The 24,514-nt window shown below is 42.0% G+C and overlaps 1 protein-coding gene across 2 annotated transcripts in view; it reads left to right on the top strand.

Annotated features, from left to right (window-relative positions):
• Positions 1–24,514, top strand: part of fw (CUB and Sushi multiple domains furrowed) — a 157,984-nt gene that overhangs the window by 106,814 nt on the left and 26,656 nt on the right. For both annotated transcript variants that reach the window (XM_070105390.1, XM_070105391.1), the window contains exons 7-13: positions 415–494; positions 3,256–3,460; positions 3,869–4,018; positions 4,996–5,175; positions 8,765–8,944; positions 20,441–20,559; positions 20,943–21,038. In XM_070105390.1, coding sequence (XP_069961491.1) covers positions 415–494; positions 3,256–3,460; positions 3,869–4,018; positions 4,996–5,175; positions 8,765–8,944; positions 20,441–20,559; positions 20,943–21,038 — 1,010 coding nt within the window. The remainder of the gene's footprint in view (positions 1–414; positions 495–3,255; positions 3,461–3,868; positions 4,019–4,995; positions 5,176–8,764; positions 8,945–20,440; positions 20,560–20,942; positions 21,039–24,514) is intronic.

The raw sequence follows: 24,514 nt of genomic DNA on the forward strand, positions 1-24,514 counted from the left end.
TTTGTACGTGTATGTTTGGGGGTCTGAAATGGACTAATCCACTTCACAATATTCCTTATGGGAACAAATTCGGTCAGTACTGGCACCTGAACATACTTCTGGAGTGAAAAAATATCGTTAACCGGGGGTCCACTGTATATGTAAATTTAATTATTTTTATCATTATTACCATTGTTATTATCATTATTATTATTATTAATGTAGCTATGAACTGTGAATATTTAACCCTTAAACTGTCCAAACGTAAATCTACGTTTGCTCGCGTAGCGCTCCGAACGTAGATCTACGTTTTTTTACATTGTGTCTTATGGAGAAAATTAAGGTTGGAGCGCTATGCGTGCAAACGTTGATCTACGTTTGGAGAGTTTAAGGGTTAAAGGAGGAAAACAATTCAAACCTTGCAACACATTGCAGAATTCTCCAAGGAACGTTGCACCGACAAGGCCCAGGTCACCTCCCTCAGTATCTTCAACCGCACCTGCTACGAGTTACAGGTAACTGCACATTACAGCAGTACAGCCAGGCAGTGTCTGTAACACAGACTGCTGTATCCCATACCTACAGTTAATTGTATTTATTTTATAGTTTGATGTTCATAAAGTTGTTTACAAATTTTTAGGCCCGAGTGTATTTTTGTAGTAAGGCTTATTATCTTGTGTTGAGTGAATGATGCGTTATACATATTATATTTGACAAGGACCCCGGTGGAAATAAGTCGGGGACTACAATGGGAGTAAGTCAAGGACTACAATGGGAGTAAGTCAAGGACTACAATGGGAGTAAGTCAAGGACTACAATGGGAGTAAGTCAAGGACTACAATGGGAGTAAGTCAAGGACTACAATGGGAGTAAGTCAAGGACTACAATGGGAGTAAGTCAAGGACTACAATGGGAGTAAGTCAAGGACTACAATGGGAGTAAGTCAAGGACTACAATGGGAGTAAGTCACTTTAACTTACTTTTTTAGGTTATTTTGGTAGGTAATCTACACTATGTATGTTATAGTATCAATCGCATCTGCTAGAAAAATGACAGGATGGATAATGAGAACCTTCAAAACTAGGGAGGCCAAGCCCATGATGACACTCTTCAGGTCACTTGTTCTATCTAGGCTGGAATATTGCTGCACACTAACAGCACCTTTCAAGGCAGGTGAAATTGCTGACCTAGAAAATGTACAGAGAACCTTCACGGCGCGCATAACGGAGATAAAACACCTCAATTACTGGGAGCGCTTGAGGTTCCTAAACCTGTATTCCCTGGAACGCAGGCGGGAGAGATACATGATTATATACACCTGGAAAATCCTAGAGGGACTAGTACCGAACTTGCACACGAAAATCACTCACAACGAAAGCAAAAGACTTGGCAGATGATGCAACATCCCCCCAATGAAAAGCAGGGGTGTCACTAGCACGTTAAGAGACCATACAATAAGTGTCAGGGGCCCGAGGCTGTTCAACTGCCTCCCAGCATACATAAGGGGGATTACCAATAGACCCCTGGCTGTCTTCAAGCTGGCACTGGACAAGCACCTAAAGTCGGTTCCTGACCAGCCGGGCTGTGGCTCGTGCATTGGATTGTGTGCAGCCAGCAGTAACAGCCTGGTTGATCAGGCCCTGATCCACCATGAGGCCTGGTCACAGACCGGGCCGTGGGGGTGTTGACCCCCAGAACTCTCTCCAGGTAAACTCCAGGTAAAATCAGTCATGGTTATAACCTTAAAAGTTAAAACAGGCAAATATCTCACCTGTGTGAAAACCATTAACCTGTCAGACAGAGCTCTGTGACTGTACAGGTGCTCCATGACTTGTGATGGTTCAACTTGTAATGGTTCAACTTGTGATGGTTCAACTTAGGATGGTTCAACTTATGATGGTTCAACTTATGATGGTTCAACTTGTAATGGTTCAACTTATGATGGTTCAACTTGTAATGGTTCAACTTGTGATGGTTCAACTTATGATGGTTCAACTTATGATGGTTCAACTTGTGATGGTTCAACTTATGATGGTTCAACTTGTAATGGTTCAACTTGTGATGGTTCAACTTATGATGGTTCAACTTATGATGGTTCAACTTATGATGGTTCAACTTATGATGGTTCAACTTATGATGGTTCAACTTAGGATGGTTCAACTTAGGATGGTTCAACTTAGGATGGTTCAACTTATGATGGTTCAACTTAGGATGGTTCAACTTAGGATGGTTCAACTTATGATGGTTCAACTTAGGATGGTTCAACTTAGGATGGTTCAACTTATGATGGTTCAACTTATGATGGTTCAACTTATGATGGTTCAACTTATGATGGTTCAACTTATGATGGTTCAACTTAGGATGGTTCAACTTATGATGGTTCAACTTAGGATGGTTCAACTTATGATGGTTCAACTTATGATGGTTCAACTTATGATGGTTCAACTTATGATGGTTCAACTTAGGATGGTTCAACTTAGGATGGTTCAACTTAGGATGGTTCAACTTATGATGGTTCAACTTATGATGGTTCAACTTATGATGGTTCAACTTATGATGGTTCAACTTAGGATGGTTCAACTTACGATAGTTCAGCTTAGGATATTTCAAATTTACGATGGTGCGGCAGTAATTACTTTGGATATGAAACTTGAGATAATTACCCAACATGAAGGCAACAAGTCCCTAACTTGTATTCATTTATTTACTTTTCAGTACTGGTATTTAGTTACAGTAATTATTTGTTTATTTACTTATTCAGCGACAGTGGTTATTTATTCACTTATTTATTTAGCATATAGTATTCACATTCGACTTGTGATATTTTCGACTAACTATAGGTTCGTCTGAGCCTTATTTATGTATTTATTTTATATATTTATATTAAACTTATGATATTATTGACTTACGATGGGTTCATATGGTCTTTATTTATCTGTCCTATCATATTCATTTTTGACTTACCATACCACGGGCGGGATTGAACCCGCGGTCAGAGAGCCTCAAAACTCCAGACCGTCGCGCTAGCCACTGGACCGTGGTATGGTTTGTTTGCAATCGTGTCATTACAATTTCGTGAGTCATATTTGACTTATTATGAGTTCATCAGAATGTAATCCCATCGTAAGTCAAGGACCGCCCGTAGTTAATGGTCCAGGTCGGGCCAAAACATAGTTACATATTTCAGTCTCCAACGTGCAGGTTATGTGTGTATTGTTTCAGTCATAGTATTGTGCCCTTTTATTTTAATTCCCTCATTGTACTTTGTGTCAACAGGTGACCGAGGGCGGGGACTTCGAGCGTGGTCGCCAGTACTGCCAGAAGCATGGCGGGGACCTGGTTCATGGTATTGGTCAGGCCACACACTCTTTCCTCAAGTCTGAGCTGGAAAGACTGAAGGACACTATGAGGACAAACCTCATCTGGATTGGAGCCCAGAGAGAACCACAGTACATCTCCCGTACCTGGAGATGGGTAGATGGTACGATGAGTTTGTTATTGTATGAGGTGGATGCTACACTGTGTTATTGTAGATGTGTGGATGGTACACTGTGTTACTGTAGACGTGTGGATGGTACACTGTGTTACTATAGATGTGTGGATGGTACACTGTGTTACTGTAGACATATAGATGGTACACTGTGTTACTGTAGATGTGTGAATGGTACACTGTGTGTGTTACTGTAGATACAGACAATTTGCTGGGTTTATTTCCGATGATCACAGGACTTCATGATAAATCCACTTTTAGTAATGCCATCTACGTGTCTAGTGATGGGTGGATAGTGCACTAATAGTAGTACAAGTGGAGTTGTTTTATTCATAATGAATACAACAGTTCTACTTCCCATTGGAATTTGTTACGAATATAATGACTTTGGTTGTACAGACAAGGTGGTGGAGCGCCCCCGGTGGGGCCAAGAACAGCCCAACAACTATAACGGCAAGCAGAACTGTGTAGTTCTGGATGGTGGACGAGAGTGGGCCTGGAACGATGTGGGTTGTGAACTCAACTACCTCCACTGGATATGTCAGTTCCGTGAGTAGTCCTTGTTCGTGACTCACTTTACAGCAGTTTTTACTGATTACTAATTATTTCGATGCTACTGTGGTGGTTATTAGTGTGGCGGATATTATTGTCTGCTTATTTTCTCTCCCTGTCATCCCAAAACTTGTTTGTATACTCTAAATGTCTATAGACTGGTTCCTCGGGGTACGAACTTAATTCATTCCAGAAGGCTGTTCGAGTGCCGATACTGAACAAATTTGTTCCCATGACGAATAATGTAAATTAGATTAATCCATTTCAAACCCCCAAAAATACACTTATAAAAGCTCTTACATAAATACACTTACATAAATATTCGAGTTTTGAGCTGTTCGTATCCCGAGGTACCACTGTATATGTAGGTAATTAATTTGTTATTGCCATTTTAGTCTCATGTTCAGCTTAAGTTGGCCTAAAATGTTCTGCATAACTGTGGACTTTCTGCATGTGTGACTGTATGTCACCTGTGTCTTCATTAACACAGTGGTACCTCGGGATACGAACAGCTCAAAACTCGAACAATTATGCAAGTGTACTTATGTAAGTGCTTTTGTAAGTGTATGTTTGAGGGTCTGAAATGGATTAATCTAATTTACATTATTCCTCATGGGAACAAATTCGTTTGGTATCAGCATTCGAACAGCCTTCTGGAACGAATTAAATTCGTACCCCAAGGTACCACTGTATTGTATTATGCTGAAATAAAATATTATTGTTATTATTATTGTTATTATTATTGTTATTATTATTGTTATTATTATTATAGCTAGCAATCAACCAGTCTTAATGACCCTCATATAGAAGGTAGACTTTAAACCCCATTAACCAACCAAACAGCCTTAATGACCTTTGTGTAGTAGATAGACTTCAAATCCCATTAAGCAACCAACCAGTCTTAATGACTCTCGTATAGTAGACTTTAAATTACCCAACCATCAACAGTGTACCGATGTTTAACTACCTTGCAGAGCCAACATCATGCGGTTCACCCGACAGCAACGAGAACACAACCATGAGCAGCACCGATGACACTGCCACTGGAGCCTCCGTCACATACCACTGTCCGGAGGGTAACGTTGTCATGGGCAACCTCACTCGCACCTGTCTCTCCACCGGCTTCTGGAGTGGCGATGCACCCAAGTGCAAGTGTACGTATGGTAGTGTGTGTGTGTGTGTGTACATGCGTGGGTATGTACTGTCTGGATCACCCTTGTGACTACACCTTAATATAAGTTACAATTTCAGTAATCCCTTGGTACAACGGACCTTGATATAATGTATTCTGATGTAACTTACTCTGATATAATGGATTGATATAACCTTGATACAACATACTCTGATATAACATAGTCTGATATAACAAACTTTGATATAATGGACTCTGATACATAACTCACTCTGATGATATAATATACAGGTCTCCCTCAACATTCACGTTTTCAACTTTCACGGGTTTCACACATTCGCGAATTCCCAACCGCCAAATTCCCAGCCACCAAATCATATTTAAGTTTCCCGCCACCTGCGAGTCCCTACTACCCTCCCTCCGACCCCCGCAACTGGCAGCCAGCCCTCCCACCACTCAGTGTGGTGAGTGTTTTGTTTGTTCATTATTTGCTATTAAACTACAGTATAAATAATGTAAACCCATTCATGACTGCATATTGGAATGGCTATTCAGACAGGTATTAGACGGTGACATCATGTGTTTACTCTTGAACACAGCAAAGAATTAAACATTTCTACTACAGCTAATAATAACAATAGTAATAATAATAATAATAATAATAATAATAATAATAATAATAATAATAATAATAAATATGATATAATTGAAGAAGGAAATTGTACAAAAATACGAGGGAGTGGTTGACACATCGTCAGTGTGACTTTGTTTATGCTGGAGTGAACATTAGTCTCCCTGCTCTTCCAAACATTTCACAATAATTCATTGTGTTTGGTGCTTGTAGATAGAGTGTGACTGGAGTGGTAGAAGCAGTGATTGAGGCAATGGTATTTAATAACATACATGTTAATAATAATACATGTTATTAATAATATATACTATTATTATTTATAACATATATGTTATTAAATACTTACATGTTAATAATAATACATGTTATTAATAATATGTACTATTATTATTTATAACATGTATGTTATTAAATACATACATGTTAATAATAATACATGTTATTAATAATAACATGTACTATTATTATTTAATACATATGTTATTAAATACCACTGCCTCAACCGCTGAATTATTGTGAAATGTTTGGAAGAGCAGGGAGACTAATGTTCACTCCAGCATAAACAAAGTCACACTGACGATGTGCCAACCACTCCCTCGTATTTTTGTACAATTTCCTTTTTCAATTATATCGTATTTATTATTATTATTATTATTATTATTATTATTATTATTATTATTATTAGCAATAGCAGAAATGTTCGATTCTTTGCAGTGTACAAGAGTAAACACATGATGTCACCGTCTAATACCTGTTCGAATAGCCATTCCAATATGCAGTCATAAATGTGTTTACATTATTTATACTGTAGTTTAATAGCAAATAATGAACAAACAAAACACTCACCACACTGAGTGGTGGGAGGGCTGGCTGCCAGTTGTGGGGGTCGGAGGGAGGGTAGTAGGGACTCACAGTGGTGGAGTCTGTGTTATTTAATAACATACATGTTATTAAATAACATACATTATTAAAGCATAACATGTATATATTTAGTACAATTTATGACGTTTTCATGTATTTTATGATTATTCATGGTTCAACAAGTTAAGGAAGCAGTATTGTAATATATTTCCCTACAATATATTGGGGCACCAAACATTCACGGTTTTTCAACATTCGCGAGGCTCTTGATCCCCTAACCCTCGCGAATGTTGAGGGAGACCTGCACTCTGATATAATGGACTTTGATATAGCATACTCTGATATAACAGACTTTGATATAACAGATTTTTTTAATTATGGGCAAAAATCCCATGGTTGAATTGTACTTTTATGCTATATTTTTAGTGTTTATTGGTGTATATTGGTAAACTGTGTATACAATACTAAATTAAGTATACAGAGTAAACATTTGATTTTTTAAGTGATATATGGGGAATCCCTCTGTTAGTCTGTTATGTTGAAGTTTATTGCTTGTGCAATTATGTGCCATGATGTGTTGATGTGGTGTGATGGTTCTGAAGACTTGTTGATGTGGTGTGATGGTTCTGAAGACTTGTTGATGTGGTGTGATGGTTCTGAAGACTTGTTGATGTGGTGTGATGGTTCTGAAGACTTGTTGATGTGCTGTGATGGTTCTGAAGACTTGTTGATGTGGTGTGATGGTTCTGAAGACTTGTTGATGTGCTGTGATGGTTCTGAAGACTTGTTGATGTGGTGTGATGGTTCTGAAGACTTGTTGATGTGGTGTGATGGTTCTGAAGACTTGTTGATGTGGTGTGATGGTTCTGAAGACTTGTTGATGTGCTGTGATGGTTCTGAAGACTTGTTGATGTGGTGTGATGGTTCTGAAGACTTGTTGATGTGCTATGATGGTTCTGAAGACTTGTTGATGTGGTGTGATGTTCTTGAAGACTACTTGGTGTCCCATGGCTGGGTTGGTGGCGCACTCAGCTCACACACACTGAGGTCCCTGGATTGATCCCTGGTATGGCAGGAAACATTAGGACATGTTTCCTAAAGACACCTGCTGTCCATGTTCACCTCGTAGTAAGTAGGTACCTGGGTGTTAATGGATTGGCATGGGTCTCATCCTGGGAACAAAATTAACCTGAGTTGTGGGAAATACTCTGCATAACAAGGGGCTTTCTAAATAGTATGTCATTGGTGTCAGCTATGGTCTGTATAAGTTGTATCATGTACTGCTAGAAATAAACATTCTTTCTTTCTTTCAACACACCGGCCGTATCCCACCAAGGCGGGGCGGCCCAAAAGAAAAAACGAAAGTTTCTCCTTTTACATTTAGTAATACAGTACAGTGGACCCCCGGTTAATGATATTTTTTCACTCCAGAAGTATGTTCAGGTGCCAGTACTGACCGAATTTGTTCCCATAAGAAATATTGTGAAGTAGATTAGTCCATTTCAGACCCCCAAACATACACGTACAAACGCACTTACATAAATACACTTACATAATTGGTCACATTCAGAGGTAATCGTTATGCGGGGGTCCACTGTATATGCAGGAAAAGAGGTTACTAGCCCCTTGCTCCTGGCATTTTAGTCGCCTCTTACAACACGCATGGCTTACGGAGGAAGAATTCTGTTCCACTTCCCCATGGAGATACGAGGAAATAAACAAGAACAAGAACTAGTAAGAAATAGAAGAAAACCCAGAGGGGTGTGTATATATATGCTTGTACATGTATGTGTAGTGTGACCTAAGTGTAAGTAGAAGTAGCAAGACGTACCTGAAATCTTGCATGTTTATGAGACAGAAAAAAGGACACCAGCAATCCTACCATCATGTAAAATAATTACAGGCTTTCATTTTACACTCACTTGGCAGGATGGTAGTACCTCCCTGGGAGGTTGCTGTCTAAAAACCTACTATCTACAGAAAATAAACATTATTATTATTAATATTATAGTATGTCATTGGTGTCAGCTATGGTCTGTATAAGTTGTATCACGTACTGGTAGAAATAAACATTATTATTATTAATTATATAGAGAATATAGTTTGTTTTGCATTTCAGATGTGGATTGTGGCAATCCTGACGACATAGATAATGGATTGCACGTCCTGGTGGACGGTCGCACGACATATGGTGCCAAAGTGCGCTTCGAGTGCAACAAGAACTACACCATCAATGGCGAGAACTCCGCCATCTGCTCAGAGGATGGCACGTGGTCGCCGCAGCCGCCAGAGTGCCTCTGTAAGTTGTCAAGGGCTCGCTAACATAGGGACAGTGGATGGTGTTCCTGCTGTTGACTTCCTCTCTCTGTGATGTCCTTGTTGCATGTGTCTATTGACTCTCTTAGTTGCTAGTTACCTTTAATGTGTGTTCTAAGTTATTATTCACTGTGTCAGTGGTGATCCTGGTTGCCACTTGTCATTGATAACCCAGGTCGTCACTTGTCAGTGATAACCTTGGTCATCACTTGTCAGTGATAACCTTGGTCGTCACTTGTCAGTGATAACCCAGGTCGTCACTTGTCAGTGATAACCCAGGTCATCACTTGTCAGTGATAACCCAGGTCGTCACTTGTCAGTGATAACCCAGGTCGTCACTTGTCAGTGATAACCCAGGTCGTCACTTGTCAGTGATAACCCAGGTCGTCACTTGTCAGTGATAACCCAGGTCGTCACTTGTCAGTGATAACCCAGGTCGTCACTTGTCAGTGATAACCCAGGTCGTCACTTGTCAGTGATAACCCAGGTCGTCACTTGTCAGTGATAACCCAGGTCATCACTTGTCAGTGATAACCCAGGTCATCACTTGTCAGTGATAACCCAGGTCGTCACTTGTGTGGTGAGAACTGTTATCACAATATTAATATTTATACAATGGTAAGATATTTATTGTACTAATAATTTTTATAAGTATTAAATTAGATTTTTGAGAGAGACGGCCTCTCAGTCTTCTTAAATCTCCATATAAAATTGAACATAAAAATTTGACTTTCTGAAAAATATTTTTACTTCTGCCTATTTAAAATAGTAATTCTCAGGGATGAGGGACAAGATATATACCCTCAGAGGTATATCTGTCTCAGTGTATATACACTGAAAGTTTATATTAAATCCTATTTTAGTGAGCTGCTTACTCACCTCTACATTGTTTATATGTCAGTACTACTCCAACAGCACTCCAACTCCTGAAGCTAACTCGCTTCCACTTACCCTAATCCAAGACTCTCGCTTTGTTATATATTTAATCCATCAAGCTCTTAGACACTCACAGAAATTACTCGAGAATAAAATGGATCTGTAAATAGTATATATTTAGATCTCTATAAAGGTCTGAATAAATGGTTTAGAGAACCGACAAGTTGATAAATGAGAGACATGTGCAGCACTTGAGAATCTTTATTCTGGAAACATTTCACCGGTCAGTGGCTTCTTCAGTCAAATGCAGAGAAAGATGGAAGATGAGGAGTTTGAGATAGTCAGTCCCCCAACCTGGAGTCGGTGTGTTCACTTAAAGTATCTTATTTCTCAAGAATGCTCTCTGTGCACTTCTTCATCAAAGCCTAATGTAAAATCATGAAAACATATGGCAACAGTGGGCAAACTGTGACTCCCACAACTAAACTGCGACTCCCACAACTAAACTGTGACTCCCACAACTAAACTGCAACTCCCACAACTAAACTGCAACTCCCACAACTAAACTGTGACTCCCACAACTAAACTGCAACTCCCACAACTAAACTGCAACTCCCACAACTAAACTGCGACTCCCACAACTAAACTGCGACTCCCACAACTAAACTGCGACTCCCACAACTAAACTGCAACTCCCACAACTAAACTGCAACTCCCACAACTAAACAGCGACTCCCACAACTAAACTGCAACTCCCACAACTAAACTGCGACTTCCACAACTAAACTGCGACTCCCACAACTAAACTGACTTCCACAACTAAACTGCGACCCCCACAACTAAACTGTGACTCCCACAACTAAACTGTGACTCCCACAACTAAACTGTGACTCCCACAACTAAACTGTGACTTCCACAACTAAACTGCGACTCCCACAACTAAACTGTGACTCCCACAACTAAACTGTGACTCCCACAACTAAACTGTGACTCCCACAACTAAACTGTGACTTCCACAACTAAACTGTGACTCCCACAACTAAACTGTGACTTCCACAACTAAACTGTGACTTCCACAACTAAACTGCGACTCCCACAACTAAACTGCGACTCCCACAACTAAACTGCGACTCCCACAACTAAACTGTGACTCCCACAACTAAACTGCGACTCCCACAACTAAACTGCAACTCCCACAACTAAACTGCGACTCCCACAACTAAACTGCAACTCCCACAACTAAACTGTGGCTCCCACAACTAAACTGCAACTCCCACAACTAAACTGCAACTCCCACAACTAAACTGCAACTCCCACAACTAAACTGTGGCTCCCACAACTAAACTGCGACTCCCACAACTAAACTGCGACTCCCACAACTAAACTGCGACTCCCACAACTAAACTGCAACTCCCACAACTAAACTGCGACTCCCACAACTAAACTGTGACTCCCACAACTAAACTGCGACTCCCACAACTAAACTGCGACTCCCACAACTAAACTGCGACTCCCACAACTAAACTGCGACTCCCACAACTAAACTGTGACTCCCACAACTAAACTGTGACTCCCACAACTAAACTGCGACTCCCACAACTAAACTGCGACTCCCACAACTAAACTGTGACTCCCACAACTAAACTGCGACTCCCACAACTAAACTGCAACTCCCACAACTAAACTGCGACTCCCACAACTAAACTGTGACTCCCACAACTAAACTGCGACTCCTGAGAAAATGTTGGGTTTCATTGCCATTTTTCCCAAAATTTTATACCTTAATAATCTATAGTAGTATAGTACGTACCATTATTAGAATATTTTATATATATATACAGGTAATTCACAAAGCGTTTTCAAACATCCATTTGCATTATGTGTGCAAACTGCTGTTTAAACTTGCTGAACATAATCAAAACATAAATAACAAAAAGGCACAATACCGTGACTGGAACGATACACAAATAACCCGAGTCAGACCGAAACGTCATCGTAAGCTTCTCTCTTTTATGTGCGGGTTATTTGTGTATAATCAAAATACGTTTTAAACAAGTACAGATGATGCAACTGGACTCTGTGCCATCACTCTTCGTGCAGTACACACAAGTTACAGTGTAAATTAGTACTTTTCTGATTTATAAATACTTACAACTGATTTTAGTTAAATACAATTATAAAATAATGTTTTTTGTGGCTCTTGAACATTCAGAAATGTATGAAAAGTTGAAGAATTGAGACACTTATGCAACACATGGGAATCTTTACAGATTCCCATGTGTTGCATAAGTATCTCAATTCTTCAACTTGTCGGTTTTCTAAACCATTCATCACATGTATGAAAAGTATCGGTAGGTAAGACACATAGGCAGCAGTTAGGCAACTGTATTCTGAAACGTTTCGCCTACACAGTAGGCTTCCTCAGTCGAGTACAGAAAGTAGGCAGGAGCAGTAGAAATGTGAAGATGATGTAATCAGTCCATCACTCTTAAAGGCGTAGATTTGAGGTTGTCAGTCCCTCAGCCTGGAGAAGAGTTCTGTTTCATAGTCTGAAACAATGTGAACATCAAACAACAGTGTAGAGACTTGTATACTGTTGGAAGGAGAGGTGTAGAGTAGTAGTAGAGAGAATGTAATTACTGAGAGGTCACGTCCCTCTCAGGTCCAACCATTCTCTCTTGAAAAAGTTGTCCAAGGTGTTTTCTCTTCTGTACCAAGATGCCATTGTGTTGCAGTATCTGGCAGAGTGAATATCAAAATTGTATACAATACCGACAGGTATTGAGGGGCTGACAACCTCAAATCTGCGTCTTTAAGGGTGATGGACTGATTACATCGTCTTCGCATCTCTACTGCTCCTGCTTACTTTCTGTACTCGACTGAAGAAGCCTACTGTGTAGGCGAAACATTTCGGAATAAAGATACCTAACTGTCGTCCATGTGTCTTACCTACCAACCTGTCGGTATTGTATACCATTTTGATATTCATGAAAAGTATTGTATGTGGCTCTTCTTATTGAAGAACTTACTCACCCATGATACAGGACGTATGATAAGTAACTGATCTCACTGTATGAGAGATTCCATGTTTGACAAGGAAGATGTGACCAGCAATTGTTTTGATACACCAGGACCTCAATGTCTACTTTTGTCTAAATAGAGGACCTACTTCTAAAGAGGGGGACCTCAGTGACTACTTCTGTCTCAATAGAAGGACCTACTTCTAGAGAGAGGGAACTTAGTGATTACTTTTGTCTAAATATAGGGACTTCAGTGTCTAACCTTCCTTGAATAACGAGTGACCTTGGCATTTTCAATGCCAGATCACATTAAAAAAAATGCTGAGTAACTCCCATATCACATTGACCAATTTCATATTGATCTTGACATATATATGAGAAGGAAAATCCTAGAGGGACTAGTCCCAACTATGCACATGGAAATCAATCCTTATGAAAGCAAAAGACTTGGCAGGAGATGCAACATTCACAATATGAACAGCAGTGGTACCACGAGTATGATAAGAGACAGCACAATAAGTGTCCGGGACCCAAGACTATTCAACTGCTTCCCAGCCGGGCTGTGGCTTGTATGTTGGTTTGCGTGCAGCCAGCAGCAACAGCCTGGTTGATCAGGCTCTGATCCACCAGGAGGCCTGGTCACAGACCGGGCCGCGGGGGCGTTGACCCCCGGAACTCTCTCCAGGTAAACTCCAGGTATACATAAGGGGGATTACCAATAGACCCCTGGCTGTCTTCAAGAGGGAGCTGGATAAACACAGTCTACCTGATTAGCCGGGCTGTGGTTCGTGCATTGATTTACATGTGACCAGCAGTAACAGCCTGGTTGATCAGGTCCTGATCCACCACCAGACCTGGTCATGGACCAGACCGTGGGGGCGTTGACCTCCGAAATACCCTTCAGGTATACTCTGGGTATACCATATTTCCCGGCTTATTAGACACATGGTTTTTTCCATAAAATGTCTCCAAAAACCAGCCTGCGTCCTATAAGCTGAAGGTCAGTGATGGGAGCTACAAGTTTGGGGTGTGACGTGGGCTGTAGCTCTCCCAGTTACGTCTGATGCCGAGCCATTGAAACTAAAAAGTCTTATAAGCTGCGTCTTATAAGAACATAAGAACATAAGAAAGAAGGAACACTGCAACAGGTCTACTGACCCATGTGGAGCAGGTCCATGTTTCCCCCCAGATTAGCCCAATGGCCCACCCAGTCTAGCCACCTCCACTCAAGGAAGGAGCACGGCACCAAACCCAGCAGCACAAGCTAGTCAGGTCCAACTCACACCCACCCACACCCACTCATGTATTTATCTAACCTATTTTTAAAACTACACAATGTTTTAGCCACAATAACTGTACTCAGGAGTTTGTTTCACTCATCCACAACTCTATTTCCAAACCAGTGCTTTCCTATATCCTTCCTGAATCTGAATTTTTCCAACTTGAAACCATTGCCATGAAATACGGTATATCATTGCAATCTTGCAATGATATACCGTATTTGATATACCGTGTTTGAACTTAAAAAATACGAACAGGCTAGAAAAAGTTCTAAAATTGGTTTAAAAATTGCTTATAGAGATAATAAAAAAATGCGGATTGTGATAAAAAGTTAAAACGAGTGTTGAAGACTGCAGGTATACCTCGTTAATACGGCACTCGCTTTAGATTGTTTCCCTAATACGGCGCTTTTTAATTATATTCTTGTTTATTATTTCCAGCACTTGTCTTGCTCTTAAGATGGTTTTTGGCAATTTTCAATTTTTTTTATTCATTATTCTTACTTTCGCATCTTAGGCCTAATGCTATTGCACACATAATAAATAACAGTGTAAACATCTTCTTAGGATTTTACGCACTGGCAAGTGAAAATAAGATTGTGGTTGCCTTTACGGCAGCGATCTGGAACCTAACCTGCCATATTAGCCAAGTATTCCTGTACGTATATAGGTTGTGATAATGTTGCTGGAACAATTATACCTGGAGTATACCTGGAGAAGGTTTTGGGGGTCAACAACCCCATGGCCTGGTCTGTGACCAGGCCTCGCAGTGGATCAGGGCCTGATCAACCAGGTTGTTACTGCCAGCTGCATGCAAACTGATGTATGAACCACAGCCCAGCTGGTCAGGTACAGATTTTAGGTGCCTGTCCAGTGTTTCTTCTTTTTCTGGTCACACTGCCTTGGTGGGCAACTAAAATTAAAATAACGTAGGTTAACTTGAAGAAGGAAACACATTAACCATCACTCACTCCCTTCCTCTATTACTAGCAGCTTTCTTTTGTACCTAACTAAAGCTCCCGCTTCACACACGGAGGGCCCGGGTTCGATTCCCGGCGGGTGGAAACATTTCGACACGTTTCCTTACACCTGTTGTCCTGTTCACCTAGCAGCAAATAGGTACCTGGGTGTTAGTCGACTGGTGTGGGTCGCATCCTGGGGGACAAGATTAAGGACCCCAATGGAAATAAGTTAGACAGTCCTCGATGACGCACTGACTTTCTTGGGTTATCCTGGGTGGCTAACCCTCCGGGGTTAAAAATCCGAACGAAATCTTATCTTATCTTATCTTATCTTATTTGCATACAGTACTGCATAAAAGAAATAATTTGCATTCTGTAATGTTCAGACATCACAATTACTAACAGGGCAGTGACAGAAATTAACCATACATTTGTTAATTAAAATGCATCGTCTTCAAAGCTACATTTAACAATACCATCTTTCACTAACATAACCCAACATCTGGTAAATGTGATAACGTATATTTTATATCCCCGGCGAGGGTGGGAACATAGGGCGTTTCCTTACACCAGTTGTTCGTGTTCACCTATCAGTAAAAATGGGTACCTGGGTGTTTGTGGACTGGTGTGGGTGGCATCCTGGGTGTTAGTGGACTGGTGTAGGTGGCATCCTGGGTGTTAGTGGACTGGTGTGGGTCACATCCTGGGTGTTAGTGGACTGGTGTGGGTGGCATCCTGGGTGTTTGTGGACTGGTGTGGGTGGCATCCTGGGTGTTTGTGGACTGGTGTGGGTGGCATCCTGGGTATTAGTGGACTGGTGTGGGTCACATCCTGGGTGTTAGTGGACTGGTGTGGGTGGCATCCTGGGTGTTAGTGGACTGGTGTGGGTCACATCCTGGGTGTTAGTGGACTGGTGTGGGTGGCATCCTGGGTGTTAGTGGACTGGTGTGGGTGGCATCCTGGGTATTGGTGGACTGGTGTGGGTCACATCCTGGGTGTTAGTGGACTGGTGTGGGTGGCATCCTGGGTGTTAGTGGACTGGTGTGGGTCACATCCTGGGTGTTAGTGGACTGGTGTGGGTGGCATCCTGGGTGTTAGTGGACTGGTGTGGGTGGCATCCTGGGTGTTAGTGGACTGGTGTGGGTCACATCCTGGGTGTTAGTGGACTGGTGTGGGTGGCATCCTGGGTGTTAGTGGACTGGTGTGGGTCACATCCTGGGTGTTAGTGGACTGGTATGGGTGGCATCCTGGGTGTTAGTGGACTGGTGTGGCTGGCATCCTAGGTGTTAGTGGACTGGTGTGGGTCACATCCTGGGTGTTAGTGGACTAGTGTGGGTGGCATCCTGGGTGTTAGTGGACTGGTGTGGGTCACATCCTGGGTGTTAATGGACTGGTGTGGGTGGCATCCTGGGTGTTAGTGGACTGGTGTGGGTCACATCCTGGGTGTTAGCAGACTGGTGTGGGTGGCATCCTGGGTGTTAGTGGACTGGTGTGGGTGGCATCCTGGGACAAAATTGACCTAATTTGTGTGAAATGCTCTGCCAAACAAAGGACTTTCTATATAGCAGTATGTTATTAATGTCAACTATGGTCTGTATACCTTGTACATGTACTGGTAGAAATAAAGATTATTATTATTATTATTATTATTATTATTATTATTATTATTATTATTATATATATTAATATATTCTTATTCTTATTATCTATAATTCTCACATCCATTAAATATATTCAGTATTCTCAAAACATGTTACTGTTCGTCTGTAAAAAGTTGCATTTGTGGTCACAGTGGTGCCTATGCTAACCATGTTATTACGTTAGAAACGTTATTACCTGTAATCACAAGCCAAACTGTAATCCTTGAAACAAACTCGATAAATATGTTTATTGTAATAACTAAATTTATTGTTACAACCACTTCAAGACTTTATATACAGGCACTCCTCGTTTAATGACAGAGTTAGGTTCCTAAGAGTAGGTTGGTAAATGAATTGGTCATTAAACGAGGAACTGCCCCTTACTGATATTTCCAGCGTACTGTACTGGTAGTGGGTTTGTGTCAACCATCTTTATTGTTTTAGTGTCAAAAGATAAAGAATGAAGATTTTATTTCTTTGCAAATGTTACAATGTGTAATTAAATTTTGGTTTGCTAAGTACAGGGAAAGTCACCATCATGCCCGGGCATTTTGGGCAGACTAATCCTAGTATGTTAAAAATGGAACTTGGCATTAAGAAACAATAAAAAAGTAAAATACACTCAGACTACATTGGTAGAAGAGCTGGTTGTAAGTCCGAGCAGTCGTTAAACAGGCAGGTCATTAAGTGAGGAATACACCTCTGTAAGCAATCAATTAATTATTGCCTTATTATTCTTAGGTTAGGCTTAAGTTTGCCCGAAATGCTCTGCATAATAAGGGGGCTTTCTGCATGTACACCTAAATGTCATTCACCTCTGTACAAACATTGTATTATGCTGAAATATAGAATCTTTAGTCAGTGCTGACATGGACTGCCAGATGCAGCAAGTTTATAGCAGTCTCCCCTTGAGGGGTGTTCCTTCATGCTGGTGAAGGCTCTTGATGCAAGGAACTGGATCAATCCTTCCCTTGGGTTTGAATCTGATTGCATTCCGGTACCCCAGGTGGGTTTAGCTCTTTCCATGCATACTAAAAAATAAATATTGAGGCACTAGTGGCACTCAGCTTGCCATTTTGACAGCCAGAGTTGTGGCACTCATTCTTCTAATTGACTGCTACAACATTTAACTTGTAACTGAAAGGTTTCAGGTTCATTCACTATAAGAAAGGAAATATTTACCATTATTCAGTCAACTGCTGTCTTGCCAGCAGTGTGCTGTCACACTTTGGATGACCCTCTGAACTGTGACCTTTTATTCATAGTACAGGCACTGTATTTTCCACCTCCACCCCACAGTCTAGACGCAGGGGTCATCCCACAGTTACTAAAAACAACAAACATAGCCCCAAGTCACAAAGGTGGTAGCAAAGCAACTACAAAGAATTACGGACTGGTAGTACACGTACTAATGTCCCACATCTAAGAAGCAAGATCACCAACCACTTGGATACCCATCAGTTTCACAACCCAGGGCAGCGAGGGTTTCGAACAAATTCTTCCTCCCTCTCACAACTGCTGGACCACTATGACATGATCTTGGATGGTCACTACTGTCTCTCACAACTACTGGACCACTATGACATGGTCTTGGATGGTCACTACTGCCTCTCACAACTACTGGACCACTATGACATGGTCTTGGATGGTCACTCCTGCCTCTCACAACTACTGGACCACTATGACATGGTCTTGGATGGTCACTCCTGCCTCTCACAACTACTGGACCACTATGACATGGTCTTGGATGGTCACTACTGCCTCTCACAACTACTGAACGACTATGACATGGTTTTGGATGGTCACTACTGCCTCTCACAACTACTGGACGACTATGACATGGTCTTGGATGCACTGGAGAACAGGCAAAGTGCAGATGTAGTATACACAGACTTTGCGAAAGCCTTCAACAAGTGCGATCTTGGTGTAACAGCACACAAAATGCATGATAAAAAATAACAGGAGAAGTTGGCAGATGGATCTATAACTGTTTAGCAAATAGAACACAAAGAGTAATAGTAAACAGAGCATAAAGTCAGAGGCAGCTACAGTGAAAAGCTCGGTTCCACAAGGCACAGTACTGGCTCCCAGTGTTCTACGAGGTACAGTACTGACTCCCAGTGTTGCACAAGGTACAGTACTGGCTCCCAGTGTTCCACAAGGTACAGTACTGACTCCCAGTGTTCCACAAGGTACAGTACTGACTCCCAGTGTTCCACAAGGTACAGTACTGACTCCCAGTGTTCCACAAGGTACAGTACTGGCTCCCAGTGTTCCACAAGGTACAGTACTGGCTCCCAGTGTTCCACAAGGCACAGTACTGGCTCCCAGTGTTCCACAAGGTACAGTACTGGCTCCCAGTGTTCCACAAGGTACAGTACTGACTGCCAGTGTTCCACAAGGTACAGTACTGACTGCCAGTGTTCCACAAGGTACAGTACTGGCTCCCAGTGTTCCACAAGGTACAGTACTGACTCCCAGTGTTCCACAAGGTACAGTACTGACTCCCAGTGTTCCACAAGGCACAGTACTGGCTCCCAGTTTTCCACAAGGTACAGTACTGACTCCCAGTGTTCCACAAGGCACAGTACTGACTCCCATCCTGTTCCTCATCCTCATATCTGACATAGACAGAAATGTAAGCCACAGCGCCATGTCCTCCTTCGCTGATGATACATGAATTTGCATGACAGTGTCATCCACTGAAGGCACTTCAAATCTCCAAGTGGATATAAACCGAGTCTGCCAATGGAATACAGAAAACAATATGAAGTGCAATAAGGACAAATTTCAATTACTCCTCTATGGAAAATAATACCTAGATTGAAGTATTAAACAAATTCTAACCACACAACAGAGTGGAAAACTAATGTGAAGGACCTGGGAGTGATAATGTCAGGGAATCTTATTTTCAAAGTTTACAAAAATGTTGTTATCACAACTGCTAGGAAAGTGATATGCCAGATATGAGAATCTTTAAAACTAGGGATGCCAAGGCCATGATGATTCTCTTTAAATTGCTTGCTCCTTCTAGGCTGGAATATTGCTGTACACTAACACCCAATTTCAAGGCAGGCAGAATTGTGGATCTGGAGAACATACAGAGAACTTTCACTGCATGTATGAGTACAGTCAGTTACCTCAATTACTGGGAACATTTGAAGTCCCTTGACATGTACTCCTTGGAATGCAGGTGAAAAATTCCTAGAGGGACTAGTTCCAAATCTTCACCAAAATCACTTCCTATGAAAGCAAAAGACTGGGCAGGAGATGCAACGTCTCTCCTATGAAAATCAGGGTTCATACGTTAGAGTATGTGTGGTCAGCAGTAACAGCCTGGTTGATCAGGCCCTGATCCATCAGAAGGCCTGGTCATGGACCGGGCCACCGGGGCATTGACCTCCAGAATGTCCTCCGGGTAGACCCCTCCTTTTAAGTGCAGACACTTAATTTCCACCTCCACCCCTCCTTGAAAGTAAAGTGCCTTCACTCTGAAGTACGAGTGGCAATGTCACAGTTCGGAGGGACATTTAAACTTTAATATCAGCATGATTTGGCAAGAGAGTGATTGAATGAATGATGGTGAAAGTGTTCTTTTCTTTTTTGAGGTCACTATACCTCGGCAGGAGATAGCGGGCATGTCAAAGAAAAACAAATACAGAAAACGATAAGAGCGTTCATTTCTCACCTTGCTATTGCAGACTCATGGTGTCCGAATGTGACGGAGCCGGTCAACGGCAAGGTCGACATGAGTGGACGACAAGCTGGCGACACAGCAACATTCTCCTGCGACTCTGGCTACAGTATTCAGGGACTGAAGGTGAGGCTCTGGCATCCACAGTGCCTCCAGAGGTTATACATGGCAGGCACTTGGGTGTGGCACTCTGCTTGGTAAAGGAGGATATACATAGAGTTTTCCATTTATTCATACAGTATTTAACTATTTACAACTAAGTACAGTATGTATTTTTTTTTGTTACTATGAGTTACGTTGATGTTTTGTGAACATCATTGTAACCTATGTTTTACAAGTATTATTATATCACTGGTATATGATACTGATAAGTCAATGACTAAGACACGTGTTATGCTTAAAACACATGTGCAACACTTAAAACACATGTGTAACACTCAGGTATCTCCTGTTAGTGACCTGTGTTGTCTAGAGCATCATAATTGTAACACTATTTTCTTGTTTTACAGACTGTGTCGTGCACTCTGGGAGGAGTGTGGTCGGGAGCCACACCCACCTGTAAGTTCATAGACTGTGGCGTCCCGGAGGACCTGCGCGATGGCAGGGTGAGTTAGGTTAACCAGCGTTTATTATCACTTTCATCTATTATTTTATTGTGTTACCATGTGATGGAGTGAGTGATGGCGAAAGTGTTTCTTCTTTTTCGGGTTACCTTGCCTCAGTGGGAGACAGCCGGTGCATTTAAAAAAAAATTGTGTCTCAGCTGTTATTACTTATGAAATTGCAACAGCACAATTGCAAAGAAATCACTGAGTGGTTGAGGATCGATCCCATGACAAGCGAATCATAAAACTCACAGGCTAATATTATCCACTGGACCATACTTGCTTTATAACATTCATCCAACTAGGTGTATAGTAGAAAACCTTAAGTCGTGAATCATAGCTTATGTTTTCAGTACAGTGGAACCTCCATATCCACGGATTCAATTTCCATGATTTTAGCTAAGCGCGGTTTACCGTGGCTCTAACTTTTAATTTTAGTTAATGTCTCAATAGTAGTGATGGTGACAGTTCTTCAAAACCTAAGAGTAGCCATGAAGTGCTTCCCGTCAGTGGAAAAGTTATAATTCTCCACTTATTGTGCATAATTTATCAATTAAATGTTATCATAGATATGTATGTAAATGGAAAAACATCTTGTATATATACAGAGTTCGCTACTATCCATGGTTTCGGGCATCCATGGTAGGTCTTGGAATGTACCACCCATGGATACTGGAGGGACTACTGTATTATGTAATTGAAATTTCAAGACATTTGAGATGCTGAAGGTACCATATTTTACAGCATCGAAGACGCTATTTTTTCCCAAAATAAGTCTCAAAAATTTACCAGCGCCTTGGAGGCTGAAGTACCGTTTATGTTTTTTTCCAAAATTGAGCCAGTCAGATTTGTCGAGAGAGCTTCTTGCTCCCCATAAAATGCAGTAGTTAATGTGTCATGGAGACAGCACCAGTGCTTGCTGTTAGATAATGAACAATTCGTTCAGCACGAGACAGTGAGACAGAGATAAAGGATTGTGTGATGAACAATTCTCAGTGTGACGCAGTAAGAAGAAAGAAGAATAAATCAGTAGAGTTCAATAAAAACTAGTTTACTAAATATGTCAAATCAAGAAAAATGTTCCACTTGATGACCTTATTATTAGGGAGAAAGGCTAACCATACTGTACAACAGTGTTTACCTGGAGTTTACCTGGAGAGAGTTCCGGGGGTCAACGCCCCCGCGGCCCGGTCTGAGACCAGGCCTCCTGGTGGATCAGAGCCTGATCAACCAGGCTGTTGCTGCTGGCTGCACGCAAACCAACATACGAGCCACAGCCCGGCTGATCCGGAACTGACTTTAGGTGCTTGTCCAGTGCCAGCTTGAAGACTGCCAGGGGTCTGTTGGTAATCCCCCTTATGTGTGCTGGGAGGCAGTTGAACAGTCTCGGGCCCCTGACACTTATTGTATGGTCTCTTAACGTGCTAGTGACACCCCTGCTTTTCATTGGGGGGATGTTGCATCGTCTGCCAAGTCTTTTGCTTTTGTAGTGGGTGATTTTCGTGTGCAAGTTCGGTACTAGTCCCTCTAGGATTTTCCAGGTGTATATAATCATGTATCTCTCCCTCCTGCGTTCCAGGGAATACAGGTTTAGGAACCTCAAGCGCTCCCAATAATTGAGGTGTTTTATCTCCGTTATGCGCGCCGTGAAAGTTCTCTGTACATTTTCTAGGTCGGCAATTTCACCTGCCTTGAAAGGTGCTGTTAGTGTGCAGCAATATTCCAGCCTAGATAGAACAAGTGACCTGAAGAGTGTCATCATGGGCTTGGCCTCCCTAGTTTTGAAGGTTCTCATTATCCATCCTGTCATTTTTCTAGCAGATGCGATTGATACAATGTTATGGTCCTTGAAGGCGAGATCCTCCGACATGATCACTCCCAGGTCTTTGACGTTGGTGTTTCGCTCTATTTTGTGGCCAGAATTTGTTTTGTACTCTGATGAAGATTTAATTTCCTCATGTTTACCATATCTGAGTAATTGAAATTTCTCATCGTTGAACTTCATATTGTTTTCTGCAGCCCACTGAAAGATTTGGTTGATGTCTGCCTGGAGCTTTGCAGTGTCTGCAATGGAAGACACTGTCATGCAGATTCGGGTGTCATCTGCAAAGGAAGACACGGTGCTGTGGCTGACATCCTTGTCTATGTCAGATATAAGGATGAGGAACAAGATGGGAGCGAGTACTGTGCCTTGTGGAACAGAGCTTTTCACCGTAGCTGCCTCGGACTTTACTCTGTTGACGACTACTCTCTGTGTTCTGTTAGTGAGGAAATTATAGATCCATCGACCGACTTTTCCTGTTATTCCTTTAGCACGCATTTTGTGCGCTATTACGCCATGGTCACACTTGTCGAAGGCTTTTGCAAAGTCTGTATATATTACATCTGCATTCTTTTTGTCTTCTAGTGCATTTAGGACCTTGTCGTAGTGGTCCAATAGTTGAGACAGACAGGAGCGACCTGTTCTAAACCCATGTTGCCCTGGGTTGTGTAACTGATGGGTTTCTAGATGCGTGGTGATCTTGCTTCTTAGGACCCTTTCAAAGATTTTTATGATATGGGATGTTAGTGCTATTGGTCTGTAGTTCTTTGCTGTTGCTTTACTGTGTGAGGAGGAAGGTCAGGTCAGGCACAAGTGTGCGAGGAGGAAGGTCAGGTCAGGCACAAGTGTGTGAGGAGGAAGGTCAGGTCAGACACAAGTGTGTGAGGAGGAAGGTCAGGTCAGGCACAAATGTGTGAGGAGGAAGGTCAGGTCAGACACAAGTGTGTGAGGAGGAAGGTCAGGTCAGACACAAGTGTGTGAGGAGGAAGGTCAGGTCAGGCACAAATGTGTGAGGAGGAAGGTCAGGTCAGACACAAGTGTGTGAGGAGGAAGGTCAGGTCAGGCACAAATGTGTGAGGAGGAAGGTCAGGTCAGGCACAAATGTGTGAGGAGGAAGGTCAGGTCAGGCACAAATGTGTGAGGAGGAAGGTCAGGTCAGACACAAATGTGTGAGGAGGAAGGTCAGGTCAGGCACAAATGTGTGAGGAGGAAGGTCAGGTCAGGCACAAATGTGTGAGGAGGAAGGTCAGGTCAGGCACAAATGTGTGAGGAGGAAGGTCAGGTCAGGCACAAATGTGTGAGGAGGAAGGTCAGGTCAGACACAAGTGTGTGAGAAGGAAGGTCAGGTCAGGCACAAATGTGTGAGGAGGAAGGTCAGGTCAGACACAAGTGTGGGAAGAGGGAGGTCAGGTCAAACACAAGTGTGTGAGGAGGAAGGTCAGGTCAGACACAAGTGTGAAGAGGAAGGTCAGGTCAAACACAAGTGTGTGAAGAGGAAGGTCAGGTCAGACACAAGTGTGAAGAAGAAAGTCATGTCAGACACAAGTGTGTGAGGAGGAAGGTCACAACCATCAACCTGGACCCAGTAAGGTCACAGCCATCCTCTCCACTTCAGAATGCTAAACATCAACCTGGACTTGAACGTAATAACAAA

Source organism: Cherax quadricarinatus, chromosome 98 (assembly GCF_038502225.1).
Source record: "Cherax quadricarinatus isolate ZL_2023a chromosome 98, ASM3850222v1, whole genome shotgun sequence".
In the NCBI taxonomy this organism is placed as follows: domain Eukaryota; kingdom Metazoa; phylum Arthropoda; class Malacostraca; order Decapoda; family Parastacidae; genus Cherax; species Cherax quadricarinatus.